This window comes from Perca fluviatilis, chromosome 14 (assembly GCF_010015445.1).
Source record: "Perca fluviatilis chromosome 14, GENO_Pfluv_1.0, whole genome shotgun sequence".
Classification (NCBI taxonomy): Eukaryota; Metazoa; Chordata; class Actinopteri; order Perciformes; family Percidae; genus Perca; species Perca fluviatilis.
Genome location: NC_053125.1, coordinates 26716164 through 26740325, shown reverse-complemented (window position 1 = coordinate 26740325; position 24162 = coordinate 26716164). Strand labels below are relative to the sequence as shown.

At 40.9% G+C, this 24162-nt stretch overlaps 1 protein-coding gene across 1 annotated transcript; it reads left to right on the top strand.

Annotated features, from left to right (window-relative positions):
* The first annotated feature begins 6572 nt into the window (after nucleotides 1-6572).
* On the top strand, nucleotides 6573-22611 carry LOC120572347 (L-amino-acid oxidase-like). Its single transcript, XM_039821622.1, has 9 exons — nucleotides 6573-6729; nucleotides 7199-7231; nucleotides 7344-7409; nucleotides 14881-15110; nucleotides 16971-17083; nucleotides 17649-17850; nucleotides 19818-19886; nucleotides 20221-20357; nucleotides 20789-22611. The coding sequence occupies exons 3-9, from the start codon at nucleotides 7379-7381 to the stop codon at nucleotides 21573-21575; spliced, it is 1569 nt and encodes a 522-aa protein (XP_039677556.1). The 5' UTR covers nucleotides 6573-6729; nucleotides 7199-7231; nucleotides 7344-7378; the 3' UTR covers nucleotides 21576-22611.
* Nucleotides 22612-24162: the final 1551 nt, after the last annotated feature.

Genomic DNA, 24162 nt, shown 5'->3' with positions numbered 1-24162 from the left:
TTAGCGCAACAGCGTTAGTCTAGCCGGCTAGGTAAATATTACAACTGCCTTCAGAGTTTCCTATATCTGCGTCCAGGTTGTCAACAGACTTGTGGCGTTAGTGCTCCTTTTGCACCATAACTTTACTGAATGAAACGTTAAACTTCGCTCCTACGAGATGGTTTTTGTTAGTTACACACAAAGCTAACTGGCTATAGTTAGCCTGTACGTATGCTAGCGGACATTAGCTAACGTTGCATAGCCAGCAAGCAGCTTCGGCGAGCTAACCGCACCAGCTAACACATCCATGTGTCTCCATTTCAAAACATCACTGCAGATTGACTGCTTTTAACAGCAGAGGTTGATTGTGGGCAACATACTGTCGCGGTTAGCTCGCCGAAACTACTGCCGATTGCCGAAGTTGCTGGCTGGCTACGCAACGTTAGCTAATCCCGCTAGCATACGTACAGGCTAACTACAGCCAGGTAGCTTTGTAATGTTACAAAAAAACACCTATTTCGTAGGAGCAAAGCTTAATATTTCATTCAATAAAAGTATGGCACAAAAGGAGCACTAACGCCACATGTCTTGTGTTGACAACGTGGACGTAGCTCCGAATGCAGTTGTAATACCGGTTTCAACTAGCAGTCTAAGCTAACACTGTTGCGCTAACGTTAGCAAACGTCGGCGTAACGTTAGCTAGCTGTTTAAACTTATGACAAGCCGAATAGCATCCCCGTCCAAGCTGCCTTTCACTTCCCCCCCAATATTATTATACACATAATAAAGACACATTGACTCGGTTGAGACCAAAAGCCATATTTTGCCAGACCAGAGGCAGAAACCGTGACCGGGACAGTGAACAGAGACGGGGCTTTCGCCTGTCGTCTAGGGATGGGCGTATCGATCCTGTGGTATCGATATATCGATCTACTCATGCTACTCATTTGGCATTGATTTCCTTAAAAAAGTATCAATATAAATAAAAAAATAATAATTGGGGGTGTATGCATCACTTTCAGCTGTTTTAGATTACTTACTTAAATTACTATGTGCCGTGACACCCCTGTACCTGGCGGCGTATTGAGCTGGCCCATGTCACGTGACAGGAGACGAGCGAATGAGCGTCGACGTGCGTCACAGCCAAGTTCATTTTCTCAGGGAACAACTGTCTTTCTTATGCAGGTTTATAGGATAAGGAAATCCTAGATTATTCTGATCTTTATGATCTCTTGTTTTTGCTTCAGTGAAGTGTTACATGTTTACTTCTACAAAGAGGTTCAAAACATAACATTGTTATGATGTATTAGTTTTTTTTTCTTCCTTTTAGCTTTTTCTACCAAGATTGGTATTTTTTCTTTTTTTGAGAAATAAGAAAAGTGAAAATATGTATGTTTTTGTTCATATTTAATTTATTTCAAACATTTATGTTATTTATTTTAATTTTAATTTTATTATGTATTGACCATAATACATTTTGAATAAATGGTCCGTATTTGTCTTGTGATTTGTCTTAAATGTAATAATATTTTTACTGACAAAAATTGGCAATAAGAAATTAACGGTATCGGTATCGATGAAAATGCAAGAAAAAGTATCGGTATCGTATCGAATCCTAAAAGTGTGGTATCGCCCATCCCTACTGTCGTCTCCCCAACGTGACGTCATACAATGCATTGTGGGGGAAAGGAGAAACCACTATAAAAAAGTACTACTTTTTCGTATTTTATTCCATTTTGTGATATCCATTGTATTTGATGTTGTTGGGTAACAGTTTAAATGTTTATTACCAACAAGCAAATTGCAAAAAATCGTTAGAAAATAAACCCTGTAACATGGGCTTTAAATTAGTTAAGGGCCTGTAGCTGTCTCAAATCACTGAAATTGAACACGCTCTGTTTTTTGTTAATAACTTATGCTTTGTCTATGCATTAATCGGGATTCATTTTTTTGTCAATTTTATGTTAATTCAAGCAAAAATACATTGCTTTATGATAATAAAAGGGTATGGTTGACTTCATAGGCTCTGTACTTGCGTATCTGGGTCACAAAACAGTGATATATAACAAGAGATGTATCCTGGGATTCATTCAAAACTTTAATTTATTTGAAAAAGTAATAAATAAATATGTTTCAATTATGACTACAAGAGACAAATATATTGTTAATAGCAATTATTTCTGAGACATTAATTGTACAGCAATTTTTACATCTCTACTTGGACGTTTGGTAGCCCGGAGATTAGAAAGACAGACTATTAGCCCAAATGTTGGAATTACAGCTTACCTATGATGTGGTTGGTTTTATTTCAACATTGGTGGGGACACATTTGAAACGGGGGGCTGGGTCTATTCTCCTGTAGATTATCTTTTCTTATTTAATGTTACCTCTGCTTAGTCACTAAACATTTAGGCATGATTTACTCTTCCATTGCAACCTGGCAAATTCAAATTCACAATATTAGTGCTAATGCTTCACTTTCATTGTACAACCACAGCCTAAAGGTGTTATGGTTTCGGTGTTTTGCTTTGCATTTTGTTAATTTCTGTTCCCTGTTGTGTTTATGTATTCTGGTCTGTGTATTGTGTATTTCAGTGTTTCCTAGTGGTTTGTCAATTGTCTGTGTTTAGTTGATGTCATGTTTTCTGTCTCTGTTGCTGTTTCCTGTTTTATTTTGATAGTCTGGTTTTCTGTCTTGTCTTGTCCGATTTACTTCCTGAGTTTTCTCGCCTTTGTTGATTGTCCTGCCCTGCCCTGATGTGTTCCACCTGCTGTATCACCTGTCCCTCATTTGTTCATCACCTCATGTATTTAGCCTCTGTGTTCCCTTTGTCTCTTGTTGGTTCGTCTTGTGTTCACCCCTGTGACTAGTGTTGTTTCCCTGTGCCTTCTGTTTTTGTCAGTTTACTCCTGCCTTTGTTTCGCCTGCCGGTTTTCCAGCCCTTGTGCTGCCGTTTTCTGTTATAATAAAATCCCTGAGTTCAACCATCTCCTGCCTGCCTTCCTCACTCTGCGTTTGGGTCCACATTCCCTGCTCCCTCGTCACAGTACGAACCAACCAGACATGGGCCCAGCAGAGTTCAAGCCTCTCCTATACCCACTGGAGTTCTCTCTTCCGTTCCTTTTCTGAGGTGGATTTCACCCTCACCTGGCGTCTTATGATGATCCGCTGGGAAGAGGTTGAGAAGGATTTTGGCCCTCCACGTATTGAGCCTTAGCCGACCGGTGTTCATGAGACGACTCCTCACCCCGAACTGACGTACAGCTCTCCTGTCCCTGGGCTGGCGTACAGTCCTCCTGATCCTGGGCCGGCGTGCAGCTCTCCTGACCACGGGCCGACGGGCGGCTCTCCTGATGCCGGGCCAGCGTGCGGCTCTCCTGATTCTGAGCTGGCGTGCAGCTCTCCTGACTCTGAGCTGGCATGCAGCTCTCCTGACTCTGTGTGCAGCTCTCCTGACTCTGGGCTGACATGCTGCCTCTCCCCAGACTCCCGGCCTGCTAGCGGCCTCTCCCCAGACTCCCGGCCTGCTAGCGGCCTCTCTGACTCTCAGCTAGCTGGCAGCCTTCCTGATTCCTCGCTAGCTAGCGATCTCTCTGAGCCCCAGCTAGCTAGCAACCCCCTTGAGTCCAGGCTAGCTAGCAACCCTCCTGAGCCCCAGCTGGCTAGCAGCCTACATGAGCCCGAGCTAGCTAGCGACCTACCTGATACCAGGCCAGCTAGTGATTCCCCTGAATCCAGGCCAGCTAGTGATTCCCCTGAATCCAGGCCAGGTAACAGCTCCCCCATATCCAGGCTAGCTAGCAGCTCCCCCATATCCAGGCTAGCTTTTTTATAATTAATTATAGGGAACTGTGTGGTGTATACGAATGTGTGTTTAAGTGTGAGCTGCTGGACACTTGAATTTCCCCACGGGGATGAATAAAGTATCTATCTATCTATCTATCTATCTATCTATCTATCTATCTATCTATCTATCTATCTATCTATCTATCTATCTATCTATCTTCTATCTAGCAGCTCCCCTGACTCCCAGCTAGCTAGCAGCTCCCCTGACTCCCAGCTAGCTAGCAGCTCCCCATAATCCCGGCTAGCTAGCAGCTCCCCATAATCCCAGCTAGCTTGCAGTCCCCCTGACTCCAGGATAGCTAGCAGCTCCCCTGAATCCAGGCTAGCCAGTAGCCTCTTAGATTCCCCACTAGCTAGCCTTGACTCCAGGCTAGCTAGCAGCCTTAATGACCCCCGGCTACCTAGCACCCTCCCACATCCCAGGCCAGCTAGCAACTCTCCTGAATCCAGACTAGCTAGCAACCCTCCTGAATCTAGGTTAGCTAGCAGCCTCTCAGAGCCCCAGCTAGCTAGCAACCTCCCTGGTTCCCCGCCAGCTAGGAACCTCCCTGACACCCTGCTAGCTAGCGGCCCCCCTGACTCCAGGCTAGCTAGCTGGCTCCCTGATCCCCGGTTGGCTAGCAGCCTCCCTAATTTCTCGCTAGCCAGCAGGACCCTTGACTCCAGGCTAGCTAGCAGCCCCCTAGAGTCCCAGCTGTGTAGCAGCCCCCTAGATTCCCGGCCGTGTAGCGGCCCCCCAGAGTTCCTTGAGTCCCAGCTGTGTAGCGGCCCCCCAGAGTTCCTTGAGTCCCAGCCGTGTAGCGGCCCCCCAGAGTTCCTTGAGTCCCGGCCGTGTAGCGGCCCCCCAGAGTTTCTTGAGTCCTGGCCGTGTAGCGGCCCCCCAGAGTACCCTGACTCCCAGCTAGCCAGCAGCTCCCCCGACTCCCAGCTAGCCAGCAGCTCCCCTGACTCCCAGCTAGCTAGCAGCTCCCCTGACTCCCAGCTAGCTAGCAGCTCCCCCGACTCCCAGCTAGCCAGCAGCTCCCCCGACTCCCAGCTAGCCAGCAGCTCCCCCAACTCCCAGCTAGCCAGCAGCTCCCCAGAATCCCAGCTAGCTAGCAGCCCCCCTTATCCTCAGCTGGCTGACAGCCTCTCTAGTGTTCCTGAGCTCTCTAGTGTTCCCGAGCTCTCTAGTGTCCCTGAACCTCCTAGAGTCCTTGAGAGTCCTCGAGTCCCAGAATTCCCTAGAGTTCCTAGGCTGTCCTGTGCCCCAGATCCCCGGCTGGCTAACAGCCCTCCCTTTCTCCGGCAGGCTAGCAGCTCCCCTTATCCCCTGCTGTCTAGCAGCTTTCCCGATCCCTGGCTGGCTAGCTGTCCCCCTGGATCCCAGCTTGTGACCGCCCCTGAGACCATACCGGTCTCTGGCGCCCAAAAGACCACCCCTGGGTCTTTGCCGGTCTCCGGCGCCCCTGGGACCGCCCCTGGGACTGCCCCTGGGACCGCCCCTAAAACTGTGCCTGTCTTCGTCCCTGTCACTGTGCCCGTCTTCGTCCCTGTCATTGTGCCCGTCTCCATCCCTGTCACTGTGCCCGTCTCCGTCCCTGTCACCGTGCCCATCCTTGTCCCTGTCACCGTGCCCGTCTTCCTTCCGGTCACCGTGCCCATCTCGGTCCCCTTCACTATCTGTGTCCCTATTACTTTCCTTGCCCATGAGCCTGTCCCGTCTGTGTCTGAGCCTGTCCCGTCTGTGTCTGAGCCTGTCCCGTCTGTCCTGTCTGAGTCTGTCCTGTCTGAGTCTGTTCTTTCCGCGTCTGTTTTGCCCCAGTCTGTCCCGTCTGTGTCTGAGTCTGTCCTGTCTTAGTCCGAGCCTGTTCCGTCCACGTCTGTTTTGTCAGAGTCTGTCCCGCTCGAGTCGTTCCCGTCTGTTTTGTTGGAGTCGGTTCCGTCAAAGTCTGCCCAGTTTCGTGTTCCCTCGGTCCCCAGTCCCAAATTTCCCTGTCCCTAGTGACCCTCTGTTTTCCCTAGGCCTCTCCGGTGCCCCCAGTGTCCTCTGCGTTCCCTGTGCCCCCAGTGCTCTCTGTGTTCCCTGTGCCCCCAGTGCTCTCTGTGTTCCCGGTGCCCCCAGTGCTCTCTGTGTTCCCGGTGCCCCCAGTGCTCTCTGTGTTCCCTGGGCCCCTCTGTTCCCTGTGCCCCTGGGCCCCTCTGTTCCCTGTGCCCCAGGGCCCCTCTGTTCCCTGTGCCCCTGAGCTCCCTGCTGCCCTGTGCCCCAGTGACTTTTGGCTCTCTTGTCGTCCTCCCTGGGTTGTTTTTTGTTTTTAGGGTCGTCTGGGATCCGCCCCTTGAGGGGGGGGTTCTGTTATGGTTTCGGTGTTTTGCTTTGCATTTAGTTAATTTCTGTTCCCTGTTGTGTTGATGTATTCTGGTCTGTGTATTGTGTTTTTCAGTGTTTCCTGTCTTCTCTGTTTTTCCTTGTGTTGCCTAGTGGTTTGTCAAGTGTCTGTGTTTAGTTGATGTCATGTTTTCTGTCTCTGTTCCTGTTTCCTGTTTTATTTTGATAGTCTGGTTTTCTGTCCGATTTACTTCCTGCGTTTTCCTGCCTTTGTTGATTGTCCTGCCCCGCCCTGATGTGTTCCACCTGCTGTATCACCTGTCCCTCATTTGTTCATCACATCATGTATTTAGCCTCTGTGTTCCTGTTCCCTTTGTCTCTTGTTGGTTCGTCTTGTGTCCGCCCCTATGACTAGTGTTGTTTCCCTGTGCCTTGTGTTTTTGTCAGTTTACTCCGGCCTTTGTTTCGCGCGCCGGTTTTCCAGCCCTTGTGCTGCCGTTTTCTGTTATAATAAAATCCTTGAGTTCAACCATCTCCTGCCAGCCTTCCTCCCTCTGCGTTTGGGTCCACATTACCTGCTACCTCATCACAAAAGGTTTGTTTTGAAAAGCAGAAACTTTTACATAAAGAAAGTTCATGGAGGCATTTGGAAAATATATTATTGAAATTTTATAATTAATGATGCTAGGTTTAAAGTGTATGTACTATAAGTGCATGGGTGGGTGTTCAGCCATTTTTCTTCCTCCTAGTCCTACCAAGAACTCATTCTTTTGAAGGTCCAACTTCAGCAGAAATGATCAAAACAAATGGGAATGCGTTTTGTGTGTGTGTGTGTGTGTGTGTGTGTGTGTGTGTGTGTGTGTGTGTGTGTGTGTGTGTGTGTGTGTGTGTGTGTGTTCAAGTTTTACTTGTTTTTATCCAAACTTCAATCTTAAAAGTACTGCATAAGGACAGGAATATAATCTTATCTAAATTATTGTGCAGGTGTGGTGATGGCTCAAAACAAACATCACTAAGTGTGTGTATATAAGAGGTTTCCCTTTCACTTCAATTCACTCTTACAGCAGATTGGCATTGACATTTCAATTCTTTAAACGGTAAGAATCTTTATTTTTTCATCTTTTTTTATCGCAGTCTATCATTACAATTTAAGTCTTTTTGTGAACCTTATAAATGTTTTGATTTCTGGACATGAAATAAATCTTTCAGTCAAAGACTGAAAGAAGGTGGGATTAATAAATGAGATGGATCTGCGTCATGCAAGATGGAAATTATGTGAGTATTTTCTATCAAATTAATATTAAAACTATTATCGATTAAACAAGAACTTCTTTGTTTTGTGATGACTTTTTTCTTGTCAATTTGATCCAGCTTGTAGTAGCTAAGTGGCCCGAGGCATTGATTCCAAAAGTGCTGCATGGGTCAGGTGCAGAGTTAGGTGTATGTACATGTAGTCTGCTCAGTTCCTTGATTGTAGTCCCTATCTACAATTTAGACCCATTGAAGAAATCAATGTTTGAGTTCAGCTTTACACTGGTACATTTTAGATTTTGTCACTCTATTATGAAATTAGGATATATTTAGTTTTGCTTGACTTAAAAGGAATGTATTTGAGACATGTCGTGGAAGCTTCCTTTGCAGCAGGGGGAGAGAGGTTTTCAGAGTTTTAGTAAATTGAAACCAATAAGACAGACTGAGACTAAAACCAAGTTGGGGTTTTGTATTTTATTAAAAACATATATATTTGCAAATATAGGAGCAACATGATTTCACAAAAGGCCGCAGCCCAGTGTGGAGTCAGTTTCTCAAATGAGTGAACAGAACGCTAGGCTTTTATGCATATTCAGAGTGACAGCACACACACACTTGGATTATTATGACGCAACAATTTTGACAGGCAATCTGATACACATGAAGACAATCAGAGAAATGCAAGAGACATCTTGGAGTCACCCCCCAGTTACATCTTAACTGGCATGGGAAAACATGAGATAGTTTTAGGGTGACCTTGTACCTTTATCGGTTCAGGCAAACTCACATTTCACACAATGCTCACATTATGTTCCAGACTGGATGTCTCACAAAGTTAGAATCAAAATCTACATGTGGAAAATGAGACTCTTTCAGCATTTGTGAGAGGATTAAAGTAGAAATAAAACATAAAAATATAAGGAATTATGCTTAAATGTAATTTTTCCCATTACATTACACCCTTTTGATTACAACCTAATCACAATACACAAATTACTTTAATGATTATATCTATTTTTGCCAATAGCGTCTTCCATGTTCTTCAATTGTCAGAGGTTTGTCCACAAGCACTTGACAAATCGTTGGAAACCATCGTGTGTGTGTGTGTGTGTGTGTGTGTGTGTGTGTGTGTGTGTGTGTGTGTGTGTGTGTGTGTGTGTGTGTGTGTGTGTGTGTGTGTGTGTGTGTGTGTGGGTGTGTGTGTGTGTGTGTGTGGTCCCCTTCTTGGCTGTTTTGAGCCTCTGTAAGGAGCATTTAAACACACTGCTTTTCAAAGTTTGATCTATGTCAACATTGATTCAAAAATATTGCTTCATTGGGGTTAGTCAATTAAACAAGGTTCATACAGATAGTTATAGTGGACAAAGTAAGTACTGATTCCAAACTGTAAACATTTTCTGTTACACCAATATTCCATTAAAAATATGTACTTAAGGTACAAAAAATCTGCAATCTAGAAAAGTCCTCACATTTTTTTAAACTGGAAACGATCAAAGCAGTTTTCTGTCAATCAACTAATTGATTGAAACAACTAATCATTCCAGCTGGACTTATAGGCCTATATATTGGTCGGGCAGTTTGATGACAAAACATTATATTTCATAAACAAATGTGTCCAGTCAAACCCAAATATGTCAGATTACAAATAGCATTTTTTGTCTTTGAAATCCAAATTAGTTATTCCTAAAAATGACATAATTTGTCTTTGAAATAAAAGCCCAACTGTTCGTTCATCACCTATATGACATAAGAAAGATTTTATTTAGCCCTCACTGGGGAAATTTCCTCAGATAAAAGCAAGAAGTAGGTCAAATATAATTGACTTAAAAAAGTAATTGTTAAATTTAACTCCTATACAATCCATCAATAGGAAACCTATTATCCTAATTCAAATGTACTTTAAGCTCTCTGGTACCAGCAGGAACTGGCCTGAAAGGCAACTTCTTGTTTTTTCTAAACTTTTAGCCATTTGAGTCAGTTCAAGTTTTTTATGTTGGTGTGCTGAAAGCTCAGAGACACAAGGTCTTGTGGCAGACTCCTCCTCGCTGGACACGCCTGCTGTAACCTGAGCCAGTCTCTCATAGACTGACATCCAGTGCACTTCTCTCTAAAGCTCTTGTTTCCTCTAAGCTTTTCCTGACTTAATTGTTATCCCTTCTATTTATAAAGTAGTATAGTATATTATATATTATAACTAGTATATTATATATTATTATCTTTATAAGTATTATCTTTTACTGTTTATAAGAGTTATCTTTAACTTATATTTTACTTTTTGTGTAAACATAAATGAGAGTAAATATTAAATGAATGTGTATACCATTGTCTCAGTACATTACTCATAATGTACATCATTAAGCATTCACATCAACATTAAACATTTTCATTTAGATATTTAGTCTTAATCATATCTCCAAGTTGTTGATACATTTAATCATCATGGTTTCAAACCCCATCTCAGCACTCACACAACTTACACAGGTCACCAGGAAAGATGCAGCAACTGCAAAAGTCTAGAAAAATACAAATTAAGGTATTCCCCTTTTCAAACCAGGTTTCTAGGAAGTCTTTGAATGGATCATTTATGCCTGTATTTACCCAAACTTTACCTAAAGCCAAAGTTATTTCTATCAACTTTTCATCAATCCAATTCAGATTTGAACAATGAAACGTACTTTAAACATTTCCTGACACATCAACTGAATTCTTATCTTAAAAGTAAAAATAAGTACTTCTAATTGTCTTCTCCTAATAGTGTGTGTATTTTCAGAATGTGAGTGTGTGCTACTTAACTTCACAATGCATCAGATGTGTCAGAGCAGAACGGTCTCTCGCTCCCCCCCTCCTTCTCTCAGTCCGTCTGCTGGTCCGTACCTCCAGTTAGTTTTTACTGGTCCTGCAGCTGGAGGGGGAGCGAGATGGACGCGACTGACACACATATGAGGCGCTGTGTGGCACAAAACAGAACTCCAAAAAGCATAATTTTTTCTTTTATCAATATTATCCCTTGGAAAACTGTCTACTTATTTTAATGAATATCAATAAGTATAAAACCGCATTTCTTTCCCTCATGCTGGTTTAACTCTATAAAATCCATACAAATTGTGCTAAAAAGGAAACACTGCTTTTGTAATTGTTCTCTTTTAGATTACTTTAAGGGTTGTGTTTCAGTAAATAGTGAAAGTCAATCAAAACAAAACTAAATTTTCTTTAGAATAGTTTTTAAATTAAAAAAATTATGTGAATATTATTATTATATTCATTAAACACCCTATTTATTATTTCTACTATATCCCTTCTATTTGAGGCATGACAAGCTCATGACTCAAAAAACGCAGCACATATAAATACTCTGTTCAGTGGTTTAGCCATTTACACTGTCCTGTGTTACACAGCAAAACCTGAATAAAAGCAACACAAAATTCAATAAATCATTTCTTTTAAAAGAAAACCATTCACCAAAGTGTTTTCAACGTCAACATCAATTAATTTAGTTTTAACCTATTTGTGATTATAGCAAATTATAATACAAAGTCTTTAGTGCAGTTGTACTGAAAAAAAACTCACTAGAGCACAATATTAAATTAACTGTTTTTAGACTGAAATCTCATATCAACCTGTATTGGTTTCAATATAACCAACAACATTAAACAAATATGTTATTTATTTTCTTTTTATCTTTAGTTTGCAACCCAAAGTTATACTAAACGCTGTCTGGTAGTTCTAAAAATCATTATGAATTAAAGTTTTTAGGCCTATAGAACAAACCTAAGTACTTCCAATTTGACCTCTATTCATCCAATTTGTTACCTGATATGGGAAACATATCACATTCTTATAATTTATGACAAACTATATCAAAATCATTGCTGAACTGTACATGCACAACTCCTGTTTTTCTCTTATCTCGGAGTGTGTGTGTTGCTATGGCCTTGCTGCTCTGTAAGATTAGTCTACAGTGAGGGGTTAACCAATCACCTCACGGAGTGTCTCTGCTGCTCTCATTGTGGTTCTTGGCATGTCATCAGGAATTTGTGCCTTTTGCAGTGAGACATAATACGTTACCAGTTGGCCCTCACACAGTGGTGTGTCTGGTGGGTGTCCTCTTTACCCAAGTCCAATGTGTGGAGGTGCTGTAAACAAAATCTCAAAAAGGGTGACAGGTTAAGTTGTTTGCGCGTGAACATTCTATACCTCAGTACAATAAGCAGAGCTTTTGTCAAATGTAGGCATGTTGCATTTTGAATGTAAAAAAACACTATAGTATAGTACCACTATACTTGAGTTTTTGGTAGGAATTGTCCATTTTTGAATTATTTCAGTGAGTAGGGCTTTGGCTCCTACACTGCTTGACACTAGTCTTGATCCAAAAAGAAATCATTTGTGAACCAATGTTGCTTCACCATTGTGAAACAACAGTTTTTCCCTCAATTGTATTTCCATCATTCTAATCATACTTTTTTACACATGGTTTTAACCCATGTGTCAACTTTGCAAAATTTAGGAAAGAAAAAGCTGGATAGCCTTCTGTTAGGAAGAATGAGCTCTACTGCTTGTACTGAGATGAGATGGCAGAGGTCCAAATCGGATAGCATCAGAAACACCTACAACAGAGAAGCCCACATGGTTAGGCCACTGCTAGAGTCTCTGGAAGAGGAACAGAGTTTTGTTGCCATGGTGTTGTAGCAACACAGAGTCACACAGTTCTTGTGCTTATCAACGGTCTGCATAAACAGGATCTGGCAGTCCCAGCGTCAGGGAAGACTGCAGAGCCAGTTTCATATTTACGAACGCTTCATTAGCTTCGGCAGAAAAAAGTCTTACAGTGACATCACGAACGTGTACAGACATTTTAGGTGACAGGCTCAAGTAAAAATCCTATTTGTTAACACTAAACTGAAAAAGCTGCTATTCTGTTCATTTTACATGAAAACAGCACTGTACCAAAAAAACTTTTTCTCCAGGAAGAAAAAAGCAGATATGTAGAAAAAACACAAGCTGGGCACTAAAAAAAAACCTATATTGGTTGTCAGTCAAGCATACAGCTACAACATAGTCCGTATCAGTCCAAATCAGATGTGATTTTTATCAAACTGTCATTATGTTATGTTAGGATTACAGACGCTGCCTCAGTGAGGTCATTTTAGCCACGCTGTGATTAACAAATGTGGTTATGTCAGATGCATCATTATGAGAAATTCTCAAACCATCAGGTGTTGAGGTTAAACCAATGTTAAAAGTGCACATTAAATCGCTACCTAAGCAAAATAAGTGGACATAAATCAGACCCCAAAAAAAAAATTCCCATGTATATGAGAAGGGAACAGAGAATTGTTCTCTTACGGTTTGACCTGTATTCCCAGTTGACCAAATAGAATGACCACTGAGCTTCAGTGTCAAATCTTTAGCTCTAATAATCAAGTTATGGGAGTGGAACCCCTTTAACTTTACACTCCGCAGTAGACATTTTCTTGTAGGTTTCAGAAGATAATATACTATAATGGTTTAACTGATTAGATTCTTTTTTCAGAACTTTCTAACCTATCAATTGTCCCTAATAGCAAAAACAAAAACAGTATATCAGTGCAAAGCATTTCTTCATTGCATGAAGCGAGTGTGTGTGTGTCAGCACTACCTTAGTCATCAGCTTTTGGACTCAGTCAAACAGAGGGACAAGTGTTGTTCTTTGTCTGAGGTGGTTTTTGCTTTTTCTTGGGCAATTACATACCCAGTGTCCAAAGTCCTTGCAGTACCAACACTGGTCTGGGTTGTTGGGCTGATCATTTTGCCCACGGTACCCGCCTCGGCCTCTTCTGGTTCGACCATGTCCTTCGTGGGAGCGGCCTTTTTCGGGTCCGCACTCCACCAGCCTGTTGTAACATGCAGACAAACGCTTCAAACATGGTTTTCTCACGTACTCGTTGGTCTTTCCACCCGATGCTGGTATTTGAGTCTGTGTCCTCTTCGTCCCCCCGTTTTTCCAGCTTGTCTTTCTGGTTTTTAGAGAAAGCTCAGAACATGGGCTTTGGTTAGGTTGTAGAACTGATGAGGATTGGTGTATGTGTTTTTGCATTCTTTCCCTGAAAACATTCTTTGTTTTTCCTGTACTCAGTAGCTTTAAATCCTCTTAATTTTGTCTTTTTCATTTAGTTTTTTTTCTCTTGTTCCTCTAAATTCCTGTTTGAATATTTTCAATTTGCCCGAATTTAAAGGAAAACCCAAAGATTTTCGACCAATACGGCAGACAATCCAAACTTTTGAGCCGTATTTTCGCACCATGTCATCCACCACGGTTCCCCTAGGGATGTGTGACCCGGATCTGACCGGATCCGTTACCCATTTTACTGGGAAGAAGTACTTCTATCCTACTTACAATCGTCACTGTAAGGCCAGGTTTCTATCTTATTTCGGAAAAACCTAACAGTTTCTGAAAAACTGTTTATTAGATTTACTTCAAAACCTAATTAGATTTGTCCCCCAAAAATCTATAAAGCAAAGTCACACCCATGCGTGGATCAGTTTTATGGTGCCAAAACACTGCTGGAGTGATCACAATTATGTATTTACACAACCTTAAAAATACCCCCCCAAAAAAAATCTATACAAACAACTCCAAACTGGTTATCCTATCTCAGTGTCCAACGTCAGTAGCCTATTTGTTTCTGGAAGTTTTACTACAGCCAATTAAAATTACTCTGAATTTAATTTAAATTAGAGTTTGATCTTACCCTGCTGCGTGGAATTGCTTCCGTCTTAATAGATCAGTGTTGGGTCAGTAGAGCCCTCCTTGGTTTCTGATCCTCTCTCTCTGAATGCTTTTTGGGCGAGGTAGAGGCAAAGATCGTTGGATCTCGGATCGCAAGTCCTCAGTCAACAACGGAGTCTCTTTTATCTGATCCCTGCACATGATCCCCATTCTCGTCCCCATGTTTGTCGTGGAAGTTTCCTTTGCAGCAGGGGGAGAGAGAGGTTTTCAGAGTTTTAGTAAATTGAAACAAATAAGACAGACTGAGTCTAAAACCAAGTTGGGGTTTTGTATTTTATTAAAAACATGTATATATTTGCAAATATAGGAGAGACTGACTCCACACTGGGCTGTGGCCTTTTGTGAAATCATGTTGCTCATATATTTGCAAATATATATATGTTTTTAATAAAATACAAAACCCCAACTTGGTTTTAGTCTCAGTCTGTCTTATTTGTTTCAATTTACTAAAACTCTGAAAACCTCTCTCTTCCCCTGCTGCAAAGGAAACTTCCACGACAAACAATGTCTAGAAGAATTAGGCTTTATTATACTTATTTTGTAAATCTTCATTCATAACAGCATCAGAAAATGTCTGTAAATGTGATGCAAACAAGGTGAAGTAGTAAAGTGTGTCGCATCTAGTTGCTAATTTAGACATTGGATCAGTAAAACTCTGTAAGACTTAATAATGACACTTTGCTAAACGTTTCCTACTGGTGTATGCTTCTCTCTTTGTTTGATAACTAGCCGTCAGTGTGCTGCTGCTGCTGCTGCTCACACTCGACCACAGCCCTGCTAATGCTGTCAGCTTGAAGGAAAATCTCGCTGATTGTCTGAATGATAAAGACTATGATGAACTGCTGCAGACTGTGAAGTATGGCCTCCCGCACATAAATACATCTCATCATGTTGTTATTGTGGGAGCTGGCATGGCTGGACTGACCGCTGCCAAGCTACTGCAAGATGCGGGACACAAGGTACGTGCAACAAGCTGATATTGATATAAAGACCACTAACACGGTAGGGTTGTTTTTTACCTGCTATATGAGGGTGGCCTCGTAGAAACTATAGTAAACTATATATAAACTATAGTTGGGCAACGTGGGTGTAGGCCTGTAACAATAAAAATCGTCTTACTGCAATTGAAGCATTAGAGCATTTTTTAATGAAATGGGGCACTGTTTTTTTGCATCCATCAAACATGTTTCTAATACCAGTGTAGTGTCACCTAACAGTAGCTATCATATGATCCTATGGACTCCTACCAGAGAATGCCCCACCCGCAGTTGCAAGTCCGATCCGCTTTTGACGTTTAGCAATGTAGTTAGTGCGTCAGTTGTGTTTAATCTACTATTGTGCTTTGTTAAATTAGTTGAACTGGAATAAACCCACGCAAGATGGCGCCTGTGTTTGGTTTGGCCGTTGCTGCACCGCATCTGTGTCAACTTTCTATGTTTGTACTCACCTTATATGTTGCCATATCAGCCCTATCATCTAACGATCGACGCTCGTTATGACAGACGCTCATTGTTGGACATCAGAGTGTATATGGAAGGACTCTTTGAAAGCTGGGAAAGCTTCTGACAAACTCATTCCTCTTTTTCTCCCCAGTCCAGCCCCTATCCGTAAGTGCTGCAATAATCATGCTTTGTAGTTGCCATCTTTTTTCACAGCAGATGCGTTGAATCTGTTGATAGTTTGTCATAATATGTATTGTCTCAATATGTCTATTTCTTTCCCCAAAACTCACCAGAAGTCACGATTTGTTTAAAAAAAAAATATATATATATCTTACGGGGTCATGCCCCCGGACTTCCTAGCTTAACTGCTATCAACTGCTCATTAGAGGATGAGCCCCCCCCAAAGGTCAAATACTAGAATCACCCCTGACTAAAAGAGACAAATATATTATGAATAGCAATTATTTCGGAGACATTAATTTTTCAGAAAAATTTGAAATTTTTACATCTCTACTTGGACGTTTGGTAGCCCGCAGGATAGAAAGGTTATTTTGAATGTCCAACTTCCACAGAATTGAAAAAAACAGTTCATGGGAATACGTGTGTGTGTGTGTGTGTGTGTTCAATTTCTTCCGCCGGCCTAGATAGATAGATAGATAGATAGATAGATAGATAGATAGATAGATAGATAGAGATACTTTGTTCATCCCGAAGGAAATTTAAGGAGCAGCAGTCAGCAGTGGGCAACTTTGGAACAGGGTGTTAAGGAAAAACTCATAATCAGAAAGGGGTTTATTGCCACAGTAGTTAGGCTAGGTGGAATTTGCTTAGGTGATAAATGCATACATAGCAAACAAACATATTAAACATTAAGAAAGGATAAGCACAATTGATATTCACATACATAAAGGTAGGTAGACTTTAATGACTTACACAGAAGCATTTAATGGAATCTCTTTGAGGAGAAAATTAGACAGGCCGTACAGGTTAACCAGGATGTCAGGTTGTTCCGTCCCAACTCTCTGAAATTCCTGTCTATCTGAAGGTATGTTAAAACTCATGCTGGAGGCATTAAGTTTAGCTGAACCTTCAATGTCAACGAAGATATTGAGGGCGCCAAATACCTCAGCACAGACAGAATGTGATATGTGTTTACTTCCTCCATGAACTTGGCAAGATGGGAGAACATGAGGCAGCTTATCATACTGCTGTTACGTCTCCCATCATCTATGGAGACACAGAGTAAGTAAACTGTAACTTCCACCAAAGAAGGCTATAGGCAGTCCAGTTGAAGCAATGCCAAACCTACTACCTTTCAAACAATACATAATGGCCTTATTGTGTATTTATCTATTTGTATTTTTCTGTTTTAACAAGGTAACCATAATAGAGTCGAGTGGTCGTGTTGGAGGACGGGTGGAGACCTACAGGAATGAAGAAGAGGGCTGGTATGCTGAACTGGGAGCCATGAGGATCCCAAGTACTCACCAGTGAGATTAAGTTTTAAAAACATTCATTTGAGCATTTACATATAAACATGGCATGCAACCCTTACCTGTCTCAGACTAACATCTTTGCGTAAAAAGGATGCTGATGAAACTTCCAGCTTTTAATGGGGTTGGTTTGCAAGGAAAGCATCCATATTATTGTTATTACAATTATTTAAAACACTAAAGGTGAGATAAAAATTGACAAAAAAAATGGACAGAATCAAAAAGAAATTAATAGTTAAGCAATTGTAAAGGTTTTACTATTGCTACAGTGGAACTGCTCTATAGAGCGAAACATTCCTCTTTATTTACATAAAAATAACATGGCAAGTTACTTCAAAATAGCAGAAGGTGAATTTTGTTGTTGAGGTCCTTGGAGGCTGCCACTGTTGTCGATGTCTTGTTAACTTAAAACTCAAAATGATGTAGGATTGTTACATGTGCCACCATCAAATGTTTTACCTACACATCAAGAGTAGTTAGTGAATGTCATCGTTTACTGTCTGTCTCACACGGTAAAGATACATTACAGTAAGAAGCTAACCACCGTCCCCTTTGTCACCAGAATCGCCCTTTGGTTTGCTATAGAGCTGAATGTCAAGCTGAATAAATTCATCATGTATGACCCCAACACCTTTTACTTGGTTAATGGGTTGTTGAAGAAGACTTACACAGTGCAAAATGACCCTGACGTTCTGAAGTACAACGTCACACCAAGTGAGAAAGGGAAGTCGGCCGACGAACTGCTACAAAAAGCTTTGCAGAAGGTACGTAAGACAGAAGAAAGGAAGGAGGGATGGAAAGAAAGTTACACAAATTCACACATCCTTGGAAAGCAAATGTATTTTTCTTTATTGTAGAGTAGTTTATCACCGGCATAGAAGGGTTACATAAAACATAGTGCAACATAACTAATGGGATAGCTTCCTCAATATTGGACCTTCCAGGTCCAGGAATTTCACTAATTGCAGAAGTCAGAGTTTACTGTTAAGCTGTTCCGGCCAGTAAGGTTAAAAGAGGACATGTTTAAAGTCTGAGCTATATGAAAATTAGATAAACATTGAACTACTGGCATTGCTGTTCAGTGGGCCCAACCTCTAAGCACTTCCACTTGGTGCCTTTTTGTGTCAGTCTAGGCCACACATGTCAAACTCGAGGCCCGCAGGCCATATCCGGCCCTTTGCCCTATTGTTATGTTGTGTTATGTGCAGCAGTGCAAATGTACTGTTATGTGGTGTGCAGCAGTGCAAATGTATTGCTTGTGTGCTTATGTGCTGAGGTGTTTTTTTTCCTGTTCCCACACTGTACCCCTATTCAGGGGCATAGTCTGGGAGTTGCCTTTTTCTCCTCGTCTCTCCTCATGTCATGCTGTATTTTCTTCCCACTTATATGTATGTACCTTGTAAAGCGCTTTGTGATTTATATCTGTGAAATGCGCTCTATAAATAAATTTTACTTACTTACTTACTTACTTACTTGCAGATTATGAGCTGGCCCGCATATCAATTATTGTTCACAAAAGATTTTGGCCCCCTTATTTTTGCGCCAAAACCAAAAACTAAGGAAAGTGTTTTTTAACTGCTGTTAAGCTACAATCAAAGCAGAATTTGGCAGATTTGCTGACTTTGAGACTCAGAAATTACTTCATATTTAGGCAGAAACATAAAAAAGATCATTGTTTTGCTTGATTTGCTAAATAGCTAAAGAACTTTTTTTGTTTTTTTGACTATTGTAGGGATTTATGTTGGCTAAAATGCAACAAAAAGTATAAGAATTCACCACGTTATAGAGCGCAAAAAAACTTTGTGGAAAGCCTGCACATTCTCACATCTGCTCAAAAATTTGTGTGACAGGCCGCACATCCTCACGTCAATTTTTTATGTATCACAAAGTGTCCATGAAAACTAGTGTATACAACCTGTTCGTGCCAACACAACGTTTATACATGAGGCGCCTGGTCTAGGCCATACAGTTTTTTTTTTCATTTTATAGGTTTTTTTTATAACCATACACCCTGTTTTAGTGAGACCCTAAATCCATATAAGGGCAGAGGGGATTAAAGCCCCACGTACGGAGTGTAACACATAACACATAAAACGCGACAAGGTGACAAACAGAACAACAGAGGGAAGTGACACGGGACAACAGTAGAACTGATAAGATGGGACAGGACAGTTGACAAACACAAGGATGTGTTATTAGTAATTTGGAAGAATGATCTACGATTCATATTGGATGATCACGGTTTTTGTGTATGAAGGGAGTTTGAAGAACATGTTATGGATAAGTGTGGATGGTGTTGATGGTGTATGTATGTACGTGTGTATGAGTAAAGTGATAACTGCAAGGGAGAAATAAATTAAAAACAAAAAAATAAAGGGGAAAATAGAATTAAGTAATGATATAAATAATGTAAAATAACTAGGGAGGGCTGGGTATTACATAATGGAGGAGGGAAGTATCGGTCTGTTAATGTACATGAATGAGTGAAATGGTTGACAGAGCCACATGGCGTGCAGTTAGTCTTTAGTGCTACCTAAGGTGCACTGTGAACAGATTCCCGTGTTTGCTAGGCCCATTTTGAACATTTTACTTTAGGTGATGTGAGTTCTGTGAATGACTATATATTCTATCTAGGCCATACAGTTGAGTTACACATTCATGAGTCATTACAGGCAAATCAAAGTTCAGTTTGACTCATGATAAATGAGTGAAATGTTCCTGTTTGTTGTAGGTAAAAGATTACGTGCAGACTAATGGCTGCGAGGCTGCGCTGAAAAAATATGACCACTATTCTGTGAAGGTAAAACACAATGATGTCATAAAATATTGTAAAATGAGAACAATGTGTGGGGTAAATTGCGAATCACAACTGATATTTTAGATTTTAGTGCATTATAAATAGCATTATTTTCCCATGCCATTTTCAATGGTTTAGTATTTGAAAACAAACAAGTTGTTACTGAAACTTTCCATCACAACAAGTGTCTGTACATTCATAATTCTTGATTTAAATGATAACATTGATAAATTGAAATCCTGAGTAGTGGAAAGCAGGTAATGCAAAATTTTGTTTTAACACTTAAGCTTTCTTTCTTAGCCACTCTGACAGGATTATATGGAACTTTGTTTAATAGGAGTATCTGAAAGAAGAAGGAGATCTGAGTTCAGAGGCAATAAGGATGATTGGAGACCTTCTTAATGAAGAGAGCCTTATGTACACAGCACTGACAGAGATGATCTATGACCAGACGGACATTAATGACAACACTACGTAACTACACACATCCCACACTGTCAACTATTCAAGATTGGAATATATTGTTTTGCAGTAGAGTTAAAAAGTATAAAACCCCTGGCCAGAAAATGTCAGGTGGTCATGAAAGGTCTGTGAAACTAAAGTTGTACACTGTTTACTGGCTTCAAGAGAAAACCATTACTTTTAATATTTTCATTTGAAAAACAGAAATTCAGTGGCTTTACATGTAGCACTATGTAAAGTACATTTTTACCTAAACTTAGATGAAATTGAAAGTTGTTTTTATCAACCAGCAGCAAAACTCCTTTGACACATATGCCTGAATGTTGCTCTTCCAGTTTAACTCATAACCTAAAAATATAACTGTACATACACATACCATATTGACATACTGGAATTTTCCACCTCTCTACAACATTGCACTCAAACAAGTATTTCTTTTTAAGGTATTATGAAGTGACTGGTGGATCAGACCTTCTCCCGAAAGCTTTTCTTAATGTCCTGGATGTTCCTATTCTCCTCAACTCCAAGGTCAAAAATATCAGCCAGTCACATGAAGGTGTAATGGTATCGTATCAGACAGGACAACAGTCCTCCTTGACAGATCTTTCCGCTGACGTTGTCCTGGTGACAACCACAGCCAAAGCAGCCCTCTTCATTGACTTTGATCCACCTCTCTCCATCGGAAAGATGGAGGCACTGAGGGCAGTCCACTATGACAGCTCCACTAAAATCATCCTCACCTTCAGCGAGATGTTCTGGGAGAAGGATGGCATCAGAGGAGGAAAGAGCATCACCGACTGGCCCTCCCGTTTCATCTACTACCCCAGCCACAGTTTCTCAACCAATAAGACCATTGGTGTCCTCCTGGCCTCCTACACCTGGTCTGACGAATCCCTCCTCTTCTTAGGTTTAAGCAATGAAGACCTGAAAGAGCTGGCTCTGAGAGATTTGGCAAAGATCCACGGCGAGTACGTCAAATCTCTCTGCACAGGGGTGGTGGTGAAGAGGTGGAGCGCGGATCCTCACAGCTTGGGTGCCTTCGCTCTCTTCACACCCTACCAACATGTAGAGTACTCTAAAGAGCTCTTCAGAAGTGAAGGCAGGGTGCACTTTGCAGGTGAACACACAGCTTTTTCTCATGCTTGGATCGAGACATCTATGAAATCTGCGATCAGGGCTGCTTCCAACATTAACTATTCAGCTAAAATGCGACATCAGGGAGAGCTCTAGGGTGTACTTTCTAGGTCAATCAGTACTATCATAGAACTGAAATGTCTGTCAAATTTTGTCTTACGCTTGGTAATTTCATTCCTTCCGTAAGAGTAAGGCTCATTGTGATTGTCCTTACACCATGCAGTTCTAATCTGCATCACACTGGTTTTACTGATGGCTTGTTTTTGCTAGGCAAAAGTATAATCTGATATCATTCATTTCCAAAACGTGTTTTGCGATAACTGTCTAGAAATCGATAGTACGTGCACCACTAACCTTGTTTCAACCTTGATGTCTGTTGTGTTCTTTCCAATTCTACTGTTTGGCTAAAATGTCAAAGCCTGGCACACTTGCTGGGGGCCTGGTTTTTACTCGCAAGTTAACTAGCAGTTTTAAATTTAATTATATACAGACGTGCTCAAATTTGTTGGTACCCCTCCACAAAAAATTAAGAATGCACAATTTTCTCCGAAATAACTTGAAACTGACAAAAGTAATTGGCATCCACCATTGTTTATTACATATTTAATAGAAATCAGACTTTGCTATTGAATTTTTTATTCAACATAATATTGTAAATAAGAAAACAAATGAAAATGGCATGGAAAAAAATGATGGGACCGCTAACCTAATATTTTGTTGCACAACCTTTAGAGGCAATCACTGCAATCAAACATTTTCTGTAGCTCTCAATGAGACTTCTGCACCTGTTAACAGTTAGTTTGGCCCACTCTTCCTGAGCAAACTGCTCCAGCTGTCTCAGATTTGATGGGTGCCTTCTCCAGACTGCAAGTTTCAGCTCTTTCCATAGATGTTCGATAGGATTCAGTTCAGGACTCATAGACGGCCACTTCAGAATAGTCCAAGGTTTTGTTCTTATCCATTCTTGAGTGCTTTTTGCTGTGTGTTTTGGGTTATTATCCTGTTGGAGGACCCATGAGGACCTGCGACTGAGACCGAGCTTTCTGACACTGGGCAGTACGTTTCGCTCCAGAATGCCTTGATAGTCTTGAGATTTCATTGTGCCCTGCACAGATTGAAGGCACCCTGTGACAGGCGCAGCAAAGCAGCCCCAAATCATAACCGAGATTCCTCCATGTTTCACTGTAGGTATGGTGTTCTTTTCTTTGAAAGCTTCATTTTTTCGTCTGTGAACATAGAGCTGATGTGACTTGCCAAAAAGCTCCAGTTTTGACTCCTCTGTCCAAAGGACATTCTCCCAGAAGGATTGTGGCTTGTCAATATGCATTTTAGCAAATTCCAGTCTGGCTTTTCTATGTTTTTCTTTGAAAAGTGGAGTCCTCCTGGGTCTTCTTCCATGGAGCCCACTTTCGCTCAAAAAGCAACATATGGTGCGATCAGAAACTGACATAGCTTCACCTTGGAGTTCAGCTTGCATCTCTTTGGCAGTTATCCTTGGTTCTTTTTCTACCATTCGCACTATCCTTTTGTTCAATCTGGGGTCGATTTTCCTCTTGCGGCCGCGCCCAGGGAGGTTGGCTACAGTTCCATGGACCTTAAACTTCTTAATAATATTTGCAACTGTTGTCACAGGAACATCAAGCTGCTTGGAGATGGTCTTGTAGCCTTTACCATGCTTGTCTATTATTTTCTTTCTGATCTCCTCAGACAACTCTCTCCTTTGCTTTCTCTGGTACATGTTCAGTGTGGTGCACAAAATGATATCAAACAGCACAGTGACTACTTTTCTCCATTTAAATAGGCTGAATGACTGATTACAAGATTGGAGACGTGTGATACTAATTAAAGAAACTAATTAGTTTGAAATATCACTATAATCCAGTTAATTATTATCTTTTCTAAGGGGTACCAACAAATGTGTCCAGGCCATTTTAGAATATCTTTGTAGAATAAGCAATAATTCATCTCTTTTCACTGCTTCTTTGCTTTATTCTATGACATACCAAAGGCATGCAAGTATACATGATAAAATAGCTTTCAATTTCATCACTTTTCAGGAGGAATGAAGCATTATTTCAATGAGCTGTAAAGGGTACCAACAAATTTGAGCACGTCTGTAGATTATAGCGTATGTTTCTTTTACCAACAAAATTTTGTTTTTTAATAATTTTTTATTGCTTTTTTTCATTTATGTGCTTTTTGATTAACTGTTTTTGGTCAAAATTTGTATTGTTGGTTGTTAAACATTTAATCATTAACAATCCTTTATTTAACTTCACAACTTTATGCGCATCAGGAATTTTAACATTTTAAGAAGGCGTTCAGTCAAGATACAATCATTGGCAAAACCAAAATCATCAAAAACCAAACAACAACAGACGCCCATTTAGAAATATTTTATTTCGCTGATTGTATATAGCAATTGTCCCTTACAATGAGCAGCAATGACACATGGTAAATACAGAGAATGAAAGAGCAGGCAATTGACATCTGATCTTATTTAAACATAACAAAAACAGTCAGCACATTACAAAGAAACAAACTGTAAAATGTGTTCATACAAAATTGCCAATTTTACTCTAGGTTCATTTATGCTCTCAAATGATATATTTATATGCTCAAATTAATAGTTCTTTTTTGTCCATTACTTCATCCTTGTCCCTTCAATACTCTTTTTTTTTCT